Here is an 18,023-nt window from a genome sequence, read left to right as displayed (position 1 = left end):
CAGCATTAGAATAAAACGTTTAATATTTAATACAAGGAAAACTCTCCATATGGTAAGGTTTGCTCAGGTGGTTCAGGGATCCCTTTTGTCCTACCTGACATTCTCCCTTCTCTCTGGAGCCCAAAGAATTCCTAGTGGGATGTCCTCAAGTCATCTAAATGTGGTTCCAAGGCCGACTCATCTTGGAGCCTTCCAGAATTCCTTTAGCCCAGGCGTGATCTTGGGGAAACACATTCTTCCTGGGCTGGCTTGCTTTGACCTGAAACTGCATTTAAGCTGGAAGTCCTCATGGGTACCCCTGACACAGATGTGCTCACTTCTGGTGGAGTGCCAGTGAATGCGCAGTGGTGAAGGCTGCTCCGCAGGCTTCTTTGCTGCTCAGTGCGTGCCAGGTTTTCAAACAGACGTGAAAATGCGGCTCTCATACAGGTGCTTCCGTTGGGGTGGAAATTTGACCTTACAAATAAGCAAAATGTAGGCTTCATTCATGTTAGGTGTGTGCTGATGGAGATGTGTGGCGTTAGTGTGGGCACATTGAGGAGGGCCAGGAGGAGTCATGGAGGCTTTTAGGTATGTTAATGAAAGCAGCATTACTGAAACATTTATGTGAGCTTCTTTTGGAGTCCCTAAACACACCTGGGCTTCTGGTGGTGCTGAGGGAGCAGCAGTTTGTGAGGGGACCATATCTTTTGTGTTATTTAGAAGGAAAGTGTGGACAGCAGGGCTGTTGTGCAACTGACCTACTGTGTCTTAGAGTGTAATTGTGCTCTGCCTCCTCAGGTGGATCCCTGATGTCTGTGGGAAACTGGGCCACAGCCCTGCCTTGGGCTCAGTCTCTGTGGTCGGGGGAGTTTCTCTTTAGCATAAACCTGGGCCCAAATAGTTTTGCTATTATTGGGTCAACCCATTTGGGAAGCTATTTGATTTGAGACAAACTTTGAATAATATTTGAGTGGTAACCACCAAACGATATATACTCGGCAGTCTCAAGTCATTGTTGCATTAGGCTTCCTAGACAGAATAATGGGCAAGATGGTGTCAAGATTCTGTGTAAACCCTGCAGGAAAACTCAACATTGCAGGTAGTGTAATTCAGCGTTACACTTTATTGCAGTTTGCTGCTGTTTTTGTAATCTGGATTATCATATCTAGGTCCCAAAATAGGAGGAAAAAACACATAAATCTAGACTTTGTACTCTGTTTACTAAGAATTCTTAGTAAACAGACTGTGCATCCAATAGATAAATTCTGCCCTAGATTTTCCAGATAGCAAACATATTTAGGATAAAAACAGTTCTACACAGTATGTGCTATGGGTGGGATATTGTCCTAGGGATTTTAATCTGTCAAAGTTTCAGTGTTCTTGTTTCTGAATTTGTATCCATAAAGTTTTTCACTGGCTTCTGTAAACAATTCAGGAACATACCTTGAATATACCTAACATGAACAGGATTAGTAGGCTCATCAATATAATGCTGACAGAATACTTTAAAATTCACTTTAGTTCTTTAAAATTTTAGAAAGTTTTAAAATGGATCAAAGTATTGGTATGGTTATGCTTTATGCCTAATTTAATTTCTTCATCAGAAGAGAGTAGGTGCTAATGTGTTCTTTGTTTTTGGTTTTAACTTTGTTGTGCCTTAGTCTTCTGGTATCCAAATAGATAAGGTAGTTAATTGTGTTATTATGCTGTGCGTTTATAGGATCATTGCAGATTAGAAAAATTGCATGGCCTATAAAATAGACGAAGATTTTCATTAGGAACAGCAGAATTACTTCAGCGTCAAATGAGTTTCCTCTTAATATTCTCCTATGGTGGGGCCTTTTGCATCTGAGACAACCATTAGGGGGAAGTAGCAAAAAGCATGGATATTCCAGTAGTTAATTCAGTCGAAGTTTCAGGAAGGCCCCTTTAGGTGCCTGATGGGCAAAATGGCGGAGTTGTGGCTGTCTGCTGTGGATTTGGCAATGCCTGGCTTCTGTGCCTCCCTGGGGAGGAGCTGGAGAGTAGGTTAAAGGGTCCCCAGGGGTAACTGCAGACTGCATCAAAACTAAATCAATCCCAGGGGAAGCAGGCTCCACTTTGAAATCCTTGGTAGCCTACAGAACTCTTTTTTTATTTTTTATTATACTTTATGTTCTAGGGTACATGTGCACAACGTGCAGGTTTGTTACATATGTATACATGTGCCATGTTGGTGTGCTTCACCCATTAACTCGTCATTTATATTAGGTATATCTCCTAATGCTATCCCTCCCCCCTCCCTCTACCCCACGACAGGCCCCAGTGTGTGATGTTCCCCATCCACCTACAGATCTCTTAAAACAAGTCATTTAGAAGAATTTTAGCTAGATGAAATTTAGTCTCTGGATATATCCACCACAGGGACCTTATTAGCTAGGGTTGATGACATTCATTTGAGAGCTGGCCTTGTTTGGGTTGTGTGGTATCATTAAACCCAAGCATATGACAGTGTGAGATAGTTTCTGTTTTCCAGGCTTTTCTTAAATAGGGGTTCACATTAGTACCTGATACAGAGGGGTTATAGAAGGAAAGTGATTAAAATGAATGCCTTGTGATCTGGAGCTAGTGTCTAAGGTTATTGCTCATTTTCGCCTCACCTGGATTGTTTTGGGGTTTGTCTTTTTGGGGTACTTTGTTTCTGATAGTGCATAGAGCCCATAGTATTGAATGGCATAGGAGACTTCCATTTCACTTCCTGAAAATTAAAGGGCTTTGCCCTTCCTTTCACAAAACTGTAACTTCCTTTATTACAGGGTTCTCATGTGGGACACAGTGAAATTTTGTAGTGCTTCTTTTTAATTACTACCTTCTGAAATGCAAAAGCTTTGGTATGGTGTAATATCATTAAGTACATTTTCTGTTCTGTCCCTGAAGAGTTTTTCTTCAATCCTAAATGTGTGAGGTTATTGGCTGCAATGTTACTCTGAAATATTTAGGCCTTTGGCTAATAAAGATCAGACAAACCACAGAGCATCCTCCATCGTAAAGCTTTCTGCCCCCCCGTCTTGTAGGCTAGTGGTAGCCCCCTTCTTCCTTCTTTGTTCCTTAATACCATAGTCCCATTTACTTGTAATGCACCTTTTTACCAAACATTTTGTCCTGTAGTATGTTCTCATACTCCTTGACCTCCTCACATCTTAGGGCCTTTTTTTTTTTTTTTTTTTTTTTTTGAGACAGAGTCTCACTCTGTTGCCGGGCTGGAGTGCAGTGGCGTGATGTTGGCTCACTGCGACCTCCACCTCCCGGGTTCAAGGAATTCTCTTGCCTCAGCCTCCCAAATAGCTGGGATTACAGGCACCTGCCACCACACCTGGCCAATTTTTGTATTTTTAGTAGAGGCGGAGTTTCACCACATTGGCCAGGATGGTCTCCATCTCTTCAGCTCGTGATCTGCCTGCCTTGGCCTCCCAAAAGTGCTGTGATTACAGGTGTGAGCCACCGCGCCTGGTCTAGGGGCTCTTTTAGAATTTGTTTTCCATAAAGTAAATAGTCATGGGTGACTAGTATTTGCGAAGAGATGAGAGAACATCATTCTAATAATCGCCATCCTGTATATAATTTGTCATCGGGTCAGGTGCAGTGGTGCAGGCCTGTAATCCCAGCACTTTGGGAGGCTGAGGTGGGAGGATCAGTTGAGGCCAGGAGTTGGAGACCAGCATGGGCAGCATAGCAAAACCCAATCTATTTAAAAAGTTGTTTAAAATTAAAAATCTATTATCAGACAACTGCTGCATCTCCCTTAACTTGAACAACATCCTGGACACACGTGTTCTGACACAGGTCACCTCAAAATATGCTAGTTAAATGCTCAAATTCTTTCATTTAAAATTTTCTTAACAGGGAGAAAATGCGATTTTTCTGTAAATGAAGGATTGCAGCTCAGTTGTGAGGACATGGAAATAAGCCTGAGGAAGGCTGGCCGCCTTTAAACAGGAGGTTTGTGATGGGTGACTTTTAATCAAGTTACAACCATTCATAATGGCTTAAAAAATTGTTGTTTATGTATTCTTTCACTTCCTAAAACAAAATAGCCAGCATTTATTGTCTTTGTGTCAGGCAATGCACCAGGCAACTTCATGTATATCATGCCATCTGTACATATAACTGTTTTACAGATGTGAAAACAGGCTTAGGGGTGAGATCCAGGGCTTAACTCAGAAGGGCCCAGAGGTAACTCTGCCTCCAGAGCCGGCACCTCCGGTTCTGCCTCACAGTGTACTTCCCAAGTCCATGAAGCTTCTCCTGACACCTGTGAGTTCTTCCATTTGTCTTTTTAGTACTGTTTGACATGCAAGCATAATCTCCTACATTCCTTTTACAGTGGATAGTCATATTTTTCCTTCCTTTGGAATGACTAGAGTCAGAGATAAAACTGTGTAGAACTAAATTTGTGTCTAATGGTTTGAGACTATAGGTAAGGATTGGCTTGGCTAGGGGAGGAATATTGCATGTTCTTGGTACTTGCTTTACATTTCTTCCAGTACGAAAGCTCCATGTGGTTCTATTTTTTGTAAATGAGCACCCATAAGTTTTCCATCTGCATTGCAATCTCTCTGAACTTTGTTTCCCTAGTATAAAACAAGAGTGTTGAACCAGATGACCTTGGAAGTACCTTCCGGTTTTATCAGGCCGCGAGTCTCTGTCCACAGCCCTGGGATCAGTGGAGACACTTTAAGACCTCTGCACACTGCGGGTAGTAGTGGGGGCTATAGTGGTCTTTGAGGATATTCAGGCAAGAAGGAAACGATTCTGGGAAATGAACCAGCCTTATGGAAGGATCTAGGGTGTAAGCATGTAGATTAGCTGTTCTCAGCAGATCTTGTGTAAAACACTTTGTAAAATTGATTTACATACTGTCTGTTGCTAACGTGTGTCTACTGACATCTCTTGTAAAAAGAAGGGTGGGCAAAAGGTCATGTTTTCCTTCTGTTTGCAAACAAAATGGATTATTTTAAAAAGTTGTTGTTTTATTAGTAACTCTTAATGGGAACCCTGTTGAATAGATTTTCCTACTTTAGTTTGTTTTCACTTGTGGAAGTGCAGGAAGAGATGGTGTAAAAGAGAGGAAGGAGGAGGAGGGAATAAAGACCATGCCGGGAGCCTGCGTTAACAATTGCACACATTGAGAAAGTTCACATAAATTAGATAAAATGCTTTGGAAAAATCTAGTTCGTCTAGCATTTTGAAAGAATTTCTAGAATTTCTGGGACAATGAGTTCATTTAATCATATGTTCCAGTTTCTGAGTGTGAAGTTCTTTTTGTTGGATTTGGTGGCTGTTGCTCACACCTTCACGCAGGGTGGTAGGCAGTTCTAGGTAGCTGGGGGTCTCTGGGGACCTTTCTGCTTTGTCTGTGAGTCCCCACAGTCTTTCCCTAGGACGATGCTCACATCTGAAATGCACACTTCAGCTGCTGTGGATTCCTGCCATAAAGAAGAACCCACTAGAATAAAAGCAAATCACATTGTGTAATTTTTTTTTTTTTTTTTTTTAAAGACAGAGTCTCACTCTGTTGCCCAGACTGGAGTGCAGTGGCGTGATTTTGGCTCACTGCAACCTCTGCCTCCCAGGTTCAAGTGATTCTCCTGCCTCAGCCTCCCGAGTACCTGGGACTACAGGCGACTGCCACCATGCCCTGCTAATTTTTGTATTTTTAGTAGAGATGGGGTTTCACCATATTGCCCAGGCTGGTCTTGAACTCCTGATCTTGTGATCTGCCCTCTTCAGCCTCCCAAAGTGCTGGGATTACAGGTGTGAGCCACCACACCCGGCCACATTGTGTTAAGGCAGAAAATGAGCTTTGTAAACCAGTGAACAGAATTATTTCTGCTCCCCCAAGGTGCACACATGTAACCTCAGCCTTAAGTATGTTCCTTTGATTCCTCTTAACAGTGGTGAAGCCAAGGGGATAGTTTTTTCAGCCAGCAGTGGGGTTGCAGGTTGACTAACAGAACTTTGCTTTGAGCCCTAACTGGACAGATCATTTTCTGAGTCTTAATTTTTCCTTTTCCATTTCTAAAGTGAGGCCAGTAATACCTGCCTTATAGGGCTGTTGCAAGGATGGAATGAGATGTATTGACAGCAGTAAACTGTAAAATACATAGTTTATATAATAAACTATAAAATAAATAAAAAATATAAAACACTGGATATGAAGGCCATCTAAGGGTTTCATGAGCAAGGCATAAGTTGCGGTTTTGCATTGTTTTTGGTTAAATATAAAGACCAGGGTTATCATAGAACTGCCAAGCAGAAAGAAATGCAGCATGTAGCAGTGGTGTGGAGATCACTGGCTGACAGGTGGTGGTCTTCATATAGGCTGAGGGACAAGCTAGATGCATGTGAACTGGTAGCTCAGGTTGGAAGGCAGGATTTGGGGATGTGAGTCTCCAGGCCAGGGTGAAGAGAAGTGGCTGGGAAGGCGGCCAGGCTCAGCTCTGAGGAGGTGGAGAGCTGCAAGCAGAGGGTGGGACCAGGTCTCTTTTTTCAACCCAGTCTTGAAGGATGGGGGCAAAGTCAACTAGACTTGACTTAGAGCTAGTTCTGCTGGTTTGATCATCTTTATTGGGGCCTTCAGGCTCCTAGAAGGCTACTGTGATAGACTGACTAGTGGTCTGTAAATGGTTTTTATTAAAAAAATCACATACCCTTTTTGATAAAACATACTTGTTTATACACTTTAAATATATTGTGGGTATTACATGATACATTCACAAATAAGAATTTTAAAAGACTGAGATAAAAAATTTGAAGTAGGCCGGGCGCGGTGGCTCACGCCTGTAATCCCAGCACTTTGCAGAGGTCAAGGCAGGCAGATCACGAGGTCAGGAGTTTGAGACCAGCCTGGCCAACATAGTGAAACCCCACCTCTGCTAAAAATACAAATAATTAGCTAGGCATTGTGACAGGTGCCTGTAATCCCAGCTACTCGGGAGGCTGAGGCAGGAGAATTGCTTGAACCTGGGAGGCAGAGGTTGCAGTGAGCCAAGACTGTGCCACTGCACTCCAGCCTGGGCAACAGAGCAAGACTCTGTCTTTAAAAAAAAAAAAAATTAAAGTAAATGAAAGTTGTAAAGATTTCATCCTGCACTTCAATGGCTATCTGATGATTGCCTTAGACAGCTGGGAGCATCCTGTGGAGGGCATTGTGTCCTCAGGGATCTCTGGGGACCAGCCTCAGCACCTCACTTCTTCCAGCCACAGAGGCAGAACAGTGAGAGAATAGAATAGCAGTGCTCAGTTGGAACCATCCCTCGTGGAGCCTCCCAACTGGCCTGTTGAGGTCCCTGCTCTGCCAGCCCCTGCTGCTGCCCTGCACATGCTGACTGTGTCCAGAGCTTGGAGGGCCCTGGCCCCAACAATATGTAATGCCTGCACATGTGGCTTGGCTGCAGCACCTTGAGAAGACTTAAGTATTCTAGTGACACTGGCTGACCAGCATTGACAGACTTACCTTAGTATTTGAATCAGTTCTGAGGCAATATCTAGTGTGAAGAGAAAAATAAACTGTTTTTCCCAAACCAGTCAATCTTTCCAGTAATTAACATACCAAAAAGCCTCATGTTAAGTGAGAGCTGCAACGTGTGGTTATAAAGAAATAAGACTAATGTTTATGACATATATAGGTCTGTAAAACACAGACATATGTTATTTTATGGCTGCTATTATGCCAGTAGTGATAACAGTAACATTAGCTAGTAGAGATTAAGGTAAGCCGTTCCACGCATACTATCTCATTTAATCTTCGCAACAACCCTGTGAATGTGGGAAATACTAATCTATTCAACTGTTATTTGAGTGCCCATATGTTGGCGCTGTGAGGATACAGTGTACAAGAAGACAGACAAAGGTCCTGTGCTCACTTGAGCAGTTCACAGTGTAGTGGGGAGCCAGGCATGCCCCCCACCAGGGACCCGACATAGTGGAATCATAAAGAGGGGTGAGTAAGCAAGGTCCCATGTTAGAGCTGTAGGATGGGATGAGGTCATCAAGAAATGCTTCTGGAGGGGACAGATGGGCTGAGACAGAAACTGGGGCATGGAGGGCAGGGTGGCAGCCTTTGGAAAGGAAAGGTCCGTGCTTCTGGGCAGTCTCTGGGTTGTGTTTTCTGTCCTATTAAGTGGCTCTTTACGTGGACTCATTTTCTCCCCAGGTAGATCAAAAGCTTCTGGAGGGCATGTTCTGTGTCTCTTTCCTTCATGTCTTTCACTACTACTAGCACAAAATAGTTTCCAGTAAATGTTAGTTGACATGAATTGGTACTCAAATGGATGGTTAAAAGATGTGTAGTGTTTAAGATACCATATCTTCCTTGTAATGTTTTTTTTGGGTTCAAGCAACAAACATTTATTGAGGCTATGATATTAGAAAGTAAAGACAAACTTTAGCCCCTTTGCTCTTTAAGGAGCTCAGAATCTGAACATAGAATAGCTAGCAGAGCAGGTTGAACAAGCAAGTACACCATGTTGGGGTTCCCCAACTCCCCCATTTGTGGAGCTCATTGGGTCAGGCTTCCCAGGAAGCACATGCTGCACGGCTTGGGGTGGCCAGGCACGCGGATGGCAGACGAGGTGTGTGCAGAGACTTGTGAGTGGGGCTGCAGAGAAACAAGCTAGTGGAGAGGAGATTGGCTGGCTTGTGTTTCTCTACTGTTGTCATGTAGAAACGCTGGATTTGGGCAAGTGATTGACAGGGCATGAGCCTCTGTCCTGACACCCTGCCTCTGTCCTCAGGTAATATTTGTTGAGAGTTCAAGGGCATAATATCTTAGAGCCCAGCAGTGCCACGTGGCTCTGCTGCGGAGTCCCTCTGGTGAACTGCTCTTTCATCTAGCCTCTCTTGTGGCCGGTAGAGGAGTGCAGACACAACGTCGTTAATAGCAACACATTTTTACAAGATTTACCTTTTCAAACCCCACCCCCTAGAAACCGTAGCTTCTTTAATGTCCTGCTGGCTGTGTGAAAAACAGGAATTTATGTAACAAGCCCTGCACAGCAAACCTTTTCCTGTTCGGAAAAAATTTTAATTGTTGGCAAAGTTAGGAGACAGCTCTGTTACTCAAAGAGCGACCTGAAATGTCCTCTTAGAAAAATATGTAATATGATGTTTTGATAAGTAAGAGACCGCTGTGGCTTTTTTTTTTTTAAAAGTCTAAATTAGTATATGTCCCACCTGAGTTAGTGAATGCTTCTTGACTATTTTAAAGATTTCCTTATTATGTCTCCTGTAGTCTTTTTAAATATGACCCCCAGCTGCGCTTGCCAGTGATCTGACAGGCTTATCATGAATGTTAGAGAACTTCACCTACTCTCCCCAAGTCAGTGCAACAACCAGGAAGCTTCTATCTGGGAAGATCTTTCTTCCCCTTTTATCATTAACTAAATGTGACAGGGGCAGGAGTCAAGCTTCCTCTCCTCCGGAGATTTCATCGGAGCTTATCTGTGTGTCTATTGTGTTCAAAGAACAAAACTGTCATGATGGAATATTGTGCAAATGCCTGGACTTCCAGCGTATAGAAAACGTCAGGGTCAGAGTGCAGGGCTGCATTCCAGCGCTACCCCAGGGGCAGGCCTGCTGATATTAAGGAGGAATTAAGAACTCGGTTCTGCTGGGATTGGTGAGTATAGCAGACAAGGCTATGGCTCTGTGAGAGCATGCATGTGTGTGTGTAGCGCCTTCCCATAGGAATTTGGGAATCTCAGGGGAATGAAATAGGATGGGAGGGAAATGTACTCCCTGGCCTCTTTTAGGGATTCTTGTACCGACTTTAAGCCCCTGGCCCTCCTCACAGCATGTCTCAAGGTGAGGGTAGACATTGGGTGCGGAGGAAGGCGGGGAGTCTTGGGAACAGGAGACAGTCACTGCCATGCAGTCACACACCTGCTCCGCTCCAGCTGGGAATCTGGGGCTCTGGTGGTGTCTTCCCCACCTCACGCTCACTGTATGCTCTGGCAGGAGGGCTTGTCGTGTAGCTGCTGTGTTGAAATCTTTAGGCGGAATGCAGTACAGAGGTCAGAGGGCGTTTTGAAATGTGGATTTTTCAGCCGTGACTGCCGGGCCTTGCCCTGACTTTTGCATCTCCCTTTAGAAAGTGAGGCCCCTCCATTTTCTCTCTTCTACCACCTTTTAATGAGAGAAGACTTCTCTCTCAGTTCGTGTTGGAGCCAGGCCTCATCCTGCTGTGCAGAGGCTCTGCTCAGGCGCAGTGGTTGGCACTCGGGCCTGGGCGGCCCATGTCAATGGCATGAGGATGTGGGCGCTGTGGCTGCACCCCTGGGTGACCACAAATCCAGCCAGAGCCTTTTTGTGGTTGAGGAGAGGGCCCGCAGGGATGCAGGGGGCATGGTCAGCTGAGTCTTGCATCCATTTGGCAGATGAGGCCAAGAAAGCTGGGGGACTGTGCACATTCCAGGGTCTTAGGACACCCAGAATCCCACTCCTGGCCTTGGGAGCAGACCTCTGAGGAAACAGGCTGCTGAATGAACAAGTTGCAGTGGCTGTGTGCCCTGTACTGTGCTGGGAGCCAGAAGCTGTAAGACAAGGCCCTTCCCCTGGGGAGCTCTCACAGCGTTTCCCTCGTCTCCTTTTCCACGTGTCCCATGGACTCTCCTGAACACCGTCTTACCGTGTGTTGTAGAGGAGGTAAATCAAACCGTGACTTTCTCATCTGCAGCCTGGCTCTGGTGTTTCTGCTGAAACTTGGAGAGACCACCTCTGGCCTCTTTCACCATATATTTGCAGTTGTGGGTTTGTATCTATACTACTTCTAAGCTCCTATACATGCCACACTGAATAGGAATAGGGAAGCAGGACTTTGGGGGCGCAGGATACCACTATTCTAAGTTGGGGTCTAATATTCCCTTCATGGTGACTGCTTACATGCCAGGCACCACTGAGCATTTTTATGTATCTCATTTAATACATGTAACAACCCTGATAAGGGTCTATAATTTATCCCTGCTTTACAGGTGAGGAAACTTAAGACACATTAGGGGCTAGGCAGCTTCCCAAGGTCACCTAGGTAAGTAAGTAGCAGAGCCACCCAAATACTCAAAAGAAAAATGGTTGGTTTTTCTTCCCTAGTTGGCCTACAGATGATAAACGTGGCATGATTAGTCATGAAGCTGCGCTAGCTTGAGTGTTAGAGCTCTTTGCATTCTTTGTCATTTCTTCCCATCCCAGGTTGTCTGTTTGGACAGTGTAGCCTCTGGCTACGTGGAGGTGTGTCATGGAGTTAGTTGGTGCATCCTACTCATACTACTGGTTGTTGGTAGAACTGGAGGGTAGGGGCACTACTTGAAATAAAACAAAAATTTCTTCTGGCAGATCAGCTTTCTCAAATACAAAAGCAATGACTCTGTTTTCCTTATATTCACTTGTATTTGCTTAATGGGCTTTAAAAGTATGAATGAATCCAAGTCTTACTAATTTGGGGGCCTTTAATTCTTGATCAGCTCTATATTTTTTTTTTTTTTTTTTTTTTTGCGACAGAGTGTTTAACTCTTGTCACCCGGGCTGAAGTGATCTCAGCTCACTGCAGTCTCCTTCTCCTGCCTCAGCCTCCCAAGTAGCTGGGATTACTGGTGACTGCTACTACACCCGACTAATTTTTGTATTTTTAGTAGAGATGGAGTTTCACCATGTTGGCTAGGCTGGTTCGAACTCCTGACCTCAGGTGGTACGCCTGCCTTGGCCTCCCACAGTGCTGGGATTACAGGTGTGAACCACCATGCCTGGCCTATATTCTCTGTATTCTTTCGTCTTTTTTGTTTCTATGAGCATGTGGGCCCAGTAATATAAAATTTCTTTATGTAAAGGGCACATGTTCAAACTGAAGAGAATTGGCAGTAGTTTTAAGGATAGTAGAATGGAAGGGGTTTTTGATAGCACTTTGATACAGAGTACTATTGTAGCTAAGCAAAATTTAAGCGGTTATTAAAACCAGTTCCTGTGATTTTTCCATAAAATATAGCTGTATAAAAGAAGGTATTTCAATACTTTTTATTAAATTTTATCCCTTCATTAAATTAAAATACAGATTTTTTTTTTTTTTTTTTTGAGACCGAGTCTCGCTCTGGCGCCCAGGCTGGAGTGCAGTGGCATGATCTCGGCTCACTGCAAGCTCCACCTCCCAGGTTCACGTCATTCCCCTGCCTCAGCCTCCCAAGTAGCTGGGACTACAGGCGTGTGCCACCACGCCCGGCTAATTTTTTGTATTTTTAGTGGAGATGGGGTTTCACTGTTTTAGCCAGGATGTTCTTGATCTCCTGACCTTGTGATCCGCCCACCTGGGCCTCCCAAAGTGCTAGGATTACAGGCGTAAGCCACCGTGCCCAGCCACAGATACTGTTTTTAAGATAAGATACTATTTATTCCTATGCTATTTGAGATCTTTTGTAGTGACTTCAGAGCCATTAGGACTGTTCAGATGAAAATCTGTACCACACACTCTTAAGATTTTTTACTTGTTTTCCATGTAATACATGTAGAATAGTAAGTTTTGCAAGCAGAGAAGTATTGTACTTCTAATAAGATGTTTTGCCTTACAGAATTCAATTCGTCATAATCTGTCCCTACACAGCAAGTTCATTCGTGTGCAGAATGAAGGAACTGGAAAAAGTTCTTGGTGGATGCTCAATCCAGAGGGCGGCAAGAGCGGGAAATCTCCCAGGAGAAGAGCCGCATCCATGGACAACAACAGTAAATTTGCTAAGAGCCGAAGCCGAGCTGCCAAGAAGAAAGCATCCCTCCAGTCTGGCCAGGAGGGTGCTGGGGACAGCCCTGGATCACAGTTTTCCAAATGGCCTGCAAGCCCTGGCTCTCATAGCAACGACGACTTTGATAACTGGAGTACATTTCGCCCTCGAACTAGCTCAAATGCTAGTACTATTAGTGGGAGACTCTCACCCATTATGACCGAACAGGATGATCTTGGAGAAGGGGATGTGCATTCTATGGTGTACCCGCCATCTGCCGCAAAGATGGCCTCTACTTTACCCAGTCTGTCTGAGATAAGCAATCCCGAAAACATGGAAAATCTTTTGGATAATCTCAACCTTCTCTCATCACCAACATCATTAACTGTTTCGACCCAGTCCTCACCTGGCACCATGATGCAGCAGACACCATGCTACTCGTTTGCACCACCAAACACCAGTTTGAATTCACCCAGCCCAAACTACCAAAAATATACATATGGCCAATCCAGCATGAGCCCTTTACCCCAGATGCCTATGCAAACACTTCAGGACAATAAGTCAAGTTACGGAGGGATGAGTCAGTATAACTGTGCACCTGGACTCTTGAAGGAGTTGCTGACTTCTGACTCTCCTCCCCACAATGACATTATGACACCAGTTGATCCTGGGGTAGCTCAACCCAACAGCCGGGTTCTGGGCCAGAACGTCATGATGGGCCCTAATTCGGTCATGTCAACCTATGGCAGCCAGGCATCTCATAACAAAATGATGAATCCCAGCTCCCATACCCACCCTGGACATGCTCAGCAGACATCTGCAGTTAACGGGCGTGCCCTGTCCCACACGGTAAGCACCATGCCCCACAACTCGGGAATGAACCGCCTGACCCAAGTGAAGACACCTGTACAAGTGCCTCTGCCCCACCCCATGCAGATGAGTGCCCTGGGGGCCTACTCCTCCGTGAGCAGCTGCAATGGCTATGGCAGAATGAGCCTTCTCCACCAGGAGAAGCTCCCAAGTGACTTGGATGGCATGTTCATTGAGCGCTTAGACTGTGACATGGAATCCATCATTCGGAATGACCTCATGGATGGAGATACATTGGATTTTAACTTTGACAATGTGTTGCCCAACCAAAGCTTCCCGCACAGTGTCAAGACGACGACACATAGCTGGGTGTCAGGCTGAGGATTAGTGAGCAGGTAAGTTCACCCCAATATCAAAAGACCTTTTGAAAAATAGAACTTAAAAGGGAGGAACACAGTAACTTGCCATGGTTAGCACATCTTTGATGTCAACTGACTGCCCCTTGCAGAGAGGGATCTTTTATCATTCATTCTCTGTCCTTTTTGCAGCTTATCAATTTTCCTTCCTAGCTTAAACAGAAGGAAGCTTCCTTTAACTGCTTTAAAGATTTCTTTTTGACAGTTCGATGGCTGCATCTTTTTAGTAGCTCTTCAATAAATGAATACATTTGATATAAATCAAATGCTGAAGGGTTTTTTGTAAAGTAGAATTTTCCCCATTGAATGATTTTAGAGCTGTTTGAGAAAGCTCTAGCTTTTTGCCCCTAAGTATGTCTGCCACTCTGAACATGTTAAGTTGAATTGATTTTAATTTGGCTATATTTTCATTGTGTGTGTATGTGTGTGTGTGTGTATGTGTTTTTTCCTAGGTTACACTTAAAAGTACTTCAGATTGTCTGACAGCAGGAACTGAGAGAAGCAGTCCAAAGATGTCCTTCACCAACTCCCTTTTAGTTTTCTTGGTTTAAAAAACAAAACAAAAAAAAAACGGAAAAAAAACAAAAAAACAAAAAACCTTCCTTTTTTCCTTTCGTCAGACTTGGCAGCAAAGACATTTTTCCTGTACAGGATGTTTGCCCAATGTGTGCAGGTTATGTGCTGCTGTAGATAAGGACCGTGCCATTGGAAATTTCATTACAATGAAGTGCCAAACTCACTACACCATATAATTGCAGAAAAGATTTTCAGATCCTGGTGTGCTTTCACGTTTTGTATATAAGCAGTAGATACAGATTGTATTTGTGTGTGTTTTTGTTTTTGTTTTTGTTTTTAAATATCCATTTGGTCCAAGGAAAGTTTATACTCTTTTTGTAATACTGTGATGGGTCTCATGTCTTGATAAGTTAAACTTTGGTTTGTACTACCTGTTTTCTGCGGAACTGACGGATCACAAAGAACTGAATCTCCATTCTGCACCTCCATTGAACCATTGAACAGCTTTGGACCTGTTCATGTTGCCACAGAATTCACATGAGAACCAAGTAGCCTGTTATCAATCTGCTAAATTAATGGACTTGTTAAACTTTTGGAAAAAAAGGTTAAATGCCAGCTTTGTACAGGTCTTTTCTATTTTTTTTTTGTTTGTTTATTTTGTTATTTGCAAATTTGTACAAACATTCAAATGGTTCTAATTTCCAGATAAATGATTTTTGACGTTATTGGTGGGACTTAAGAACATTTTTGGAATAGATATTGAACTGTAATAATGTTTTCTTAAAACTAGAGTCTACTTTGTTACATAGTCGGCTTGTAAATTTTGTGGAACCACAGGTATTTGGGGCAGCATTCATAATTTTCATTTTGTATTCTAACTGGATTAGTACTAATTTTATACGTGCTTAACTGGTTTGTACACTTTGGGATGCTATTTAGTGATGTTTCTGACTAATCTTAAATCATTGTAATTAGTACTTGCATACTCAACGTTTCAGGCCCTCTTTGGGCAGGAAAGTGATGTATAGTTATGGACACTTTGCGTTTCATATTTAGGATAACTTAATATGTTTTTATGTATGTATTTTAAAGAAATTTCATCTGCTTCTACTGAACTATGCGCACTGCATAGCAACAAGTGTTCTCTAGAGACCTCTGTAGTCCTGGGAGGCCTCATAATGTTTGCAGATCAGAAAAGGGAGATCTGCATCTAAAGCAATGGTCCTTTGTCAAACAAGGGATTTTGATCCACTTCACCATTTTGAGTTGAGCTTTAGCAAAAGTTTCCCCTCGTAATTCTTTGCTCTTATTTCAGTCCAGGTGGAGGTTGGTTTTGTAGTTCTGCCTTGAGGAATTATGTCAACACTCACACTTCTTCCCATTCTCCCTTCTGCTGCAGATTAGGTTACTTAGCACACTGTGGAAGTTCCAGTGTAATGAGGGAATTTAAAAATGGGACTTGTGTGGTTTGTAGAGTTTGTGTTCATAAGTTCAGATGGGTAGCAAATGGAATAGAACTTACTTAAAAATTGGGGAGATTTATTTGAAAACTTCCAGCTGTAAGTTGTGCATTGAGATTATGTTAAAAGCCTTGGCTTAAGAACTCAAAAATGTCTTTAGCCTGTAGCAACCTAAACTGTAATTCCTATCATTATGGTTTTATTACTTCCCAATTACCTGTAACTGACAGACCAAATTAATTGGCTTTGTGTCCTATTCAGTCCATCAGTATTTTCAAGTCATGTGGAAAGCCCAAAGTCATCACAATGAAGAGAACAGGTGCAGAGCACTGTTCCTCTTGCGTTCTTGAGAAGGATCTAATTTTTCTGTATATAGTCCACATCACACTTGCTTTGTCTTGTATGTTAATTGCATCTTCTTTGGCTTAGTAGTTCCTAAATGTTTAACAAGAACACAAGTGTTCCTGATCAGATTACCTACAGTAAGCCAGCTCGATTGTAAGCTTCCCACTGTGATCTTTTTTTTGAAGATTCATTGAACAACCACCACTCTAACCATCCTCATTTTTGGGCACTCCAAGACATAGCTGGGTTTAGAAACCCGAGTTCCTCTAAGCACGGCCTCCCGGGTGTGTAATTGAACTTGGTGCCAAAGTACTTGTGTACTCATTTCTATTACTATGTACTGTCACTTTCCTCCCATGCCATTACTGCACCATAATACAAGGAACCTCAGAGCCCCCATTTGTTCATTGAAGAGACAACTACACTTAAAATCACTGTTAAAATCTTACTTCATAGAGTAGCTCTTAGGAAAATGTTTCTTCCTCCTGAGTCTGGGTAATCACAGCTCCCCCAAGCCGCCATTGTGTGTTGAAATCCTGACATGAATCCTAGGTAGCTCTCTGACAACAGTGAGGTCCAGGGAAAAGCATCTGGTCTGTCTGGAAAGCAAACATTATGTGGCCTCTGGTAGTTTTTTTTTCCTGTAAGAATACTGACTTTCTGGAGTAATGAGTATATATCAGTTATTGTACATGATTGCTTTGTGAAATGTGCAAATGATATCACCTATGCAGCCTTGTTTGATTTATTTTCTCTGGTTTGTACTGTTATTAAAAGCATATTGTATTATAGAGCTATTCAGATATTTTAAATATAAAGATGTATTGTTTCCGTAATATAGACGTATGGAATATATTTAGGTAATAGATGTATTACTTGGAAAGTTCTGCTTTGACAAACTGACAAAGTCTAAATTAATGAGCAAATGTGTCCCAGTGAGAAGTAAATCAATGGAACATCCCAAGAAGAGGATAAGGACACTTAAAATGGAAATCATTCTCCAACGATATACAAATTGGACTTGTTCAACTGCTGGATATATGCTACCAGTTAACCCCAGCCCCAACTTAAAATTCTTACATTCAAGCTCTTAAGAGTTCTTAATTTATAACTAATTTTAAAAGAGAAGTTTCTTTTCTGGTTTTAGTTTGGGAATAATCATTCATTAAAAACAAAAAAGCATTGTGGTTTATGCGAACAGACCAGCCTGGCATTACAGTTGGCCTCTCTTTGAGGTGGGCACAGCCTGGCAGTGCGGCCAGGGATGGCCATATAAGTCCCATCAGGATGTAGTCATGCCTCCTGCATTTCGCTACCCGAGTTTAGTAACAGTGCAGATTCCACGTTCCTGTTCTCCGATACTCTCTGAGAAGTGCCTGATGATGTTGATGTACTTACAGACACAAGAACAATCTTTGCTATAATTGTATAAAGCCATAAATGTACATAAATTATGTTTAAATGGCTGGGTGTCTTTCTTTGCTAATTATGCAGAATAAGCTGTTTATTAGGAAATTTTTTTGTGCAGCTATTAAATACTTGAGTTAAGTCTTGTCAGCCATAGTGTTATGGTTGGTTCAAATCTGGTATTTCCTTTGGAGGAAAGGGGAACAGCCCCTCTGGGACCAAACCATAGTCCCCTGAGATGGGGAACAAGTACAATCCCTGATAACAATCCTGGAATACTTCATCTTTGGAATGTCTGAAACTACATCAATTTCAGTAATTACTAGACATATTAAGTCTTATGTTAGAAC

General features: G+C 42.9%; 1 protein-coding gene across 1 annotated transcript in view; it reads left to right on the top strand.

Moving 5' to 3' along the window:
- The window catches only part of FOXO1 (forkhead box O1), a 111,360-nt gene extending 93,632 nt beyond the window's left edge, over positions 1 to 17,728 (top strand). The window contains exons 2-3 of the mRNA XM_003913799.4: positions 12,573 to 13,924; positions 14,398 to 17,728. Coding sequence (XP_003913848.1) covers positions 12,573 to 13,910 — 1,338 coding nt within the window. The 3' untranslated portion in view covers positions 13,911 to 13,924; positions 14,398 to 17,728. The remainder of the gene's footprint in view (positions 1 to 12,572; positions 13,925 to 14,397) is intronic.
- The last annotated feature ends 295 nt before the right edge of the window (positions 17,729 to 18,023 follow it).

Source organism: Papio anubis, chromosome 15, assembly GCF_008728515.1.
Source record: "Papio anubis isolate 15944 chromosome 15, Panubis1.0, whole genome shotgun sequence".
Lineage (NCBI taxonomy): Eukaryota > Metazoa > Chordata > Mammalia > Primates > Cercopithecidae > Papio > Papio anubis.
Note: the sequence above shows the minus strand (reverse complement) of the source record. Positions and strands in the feature narration are given on the sequence as shown.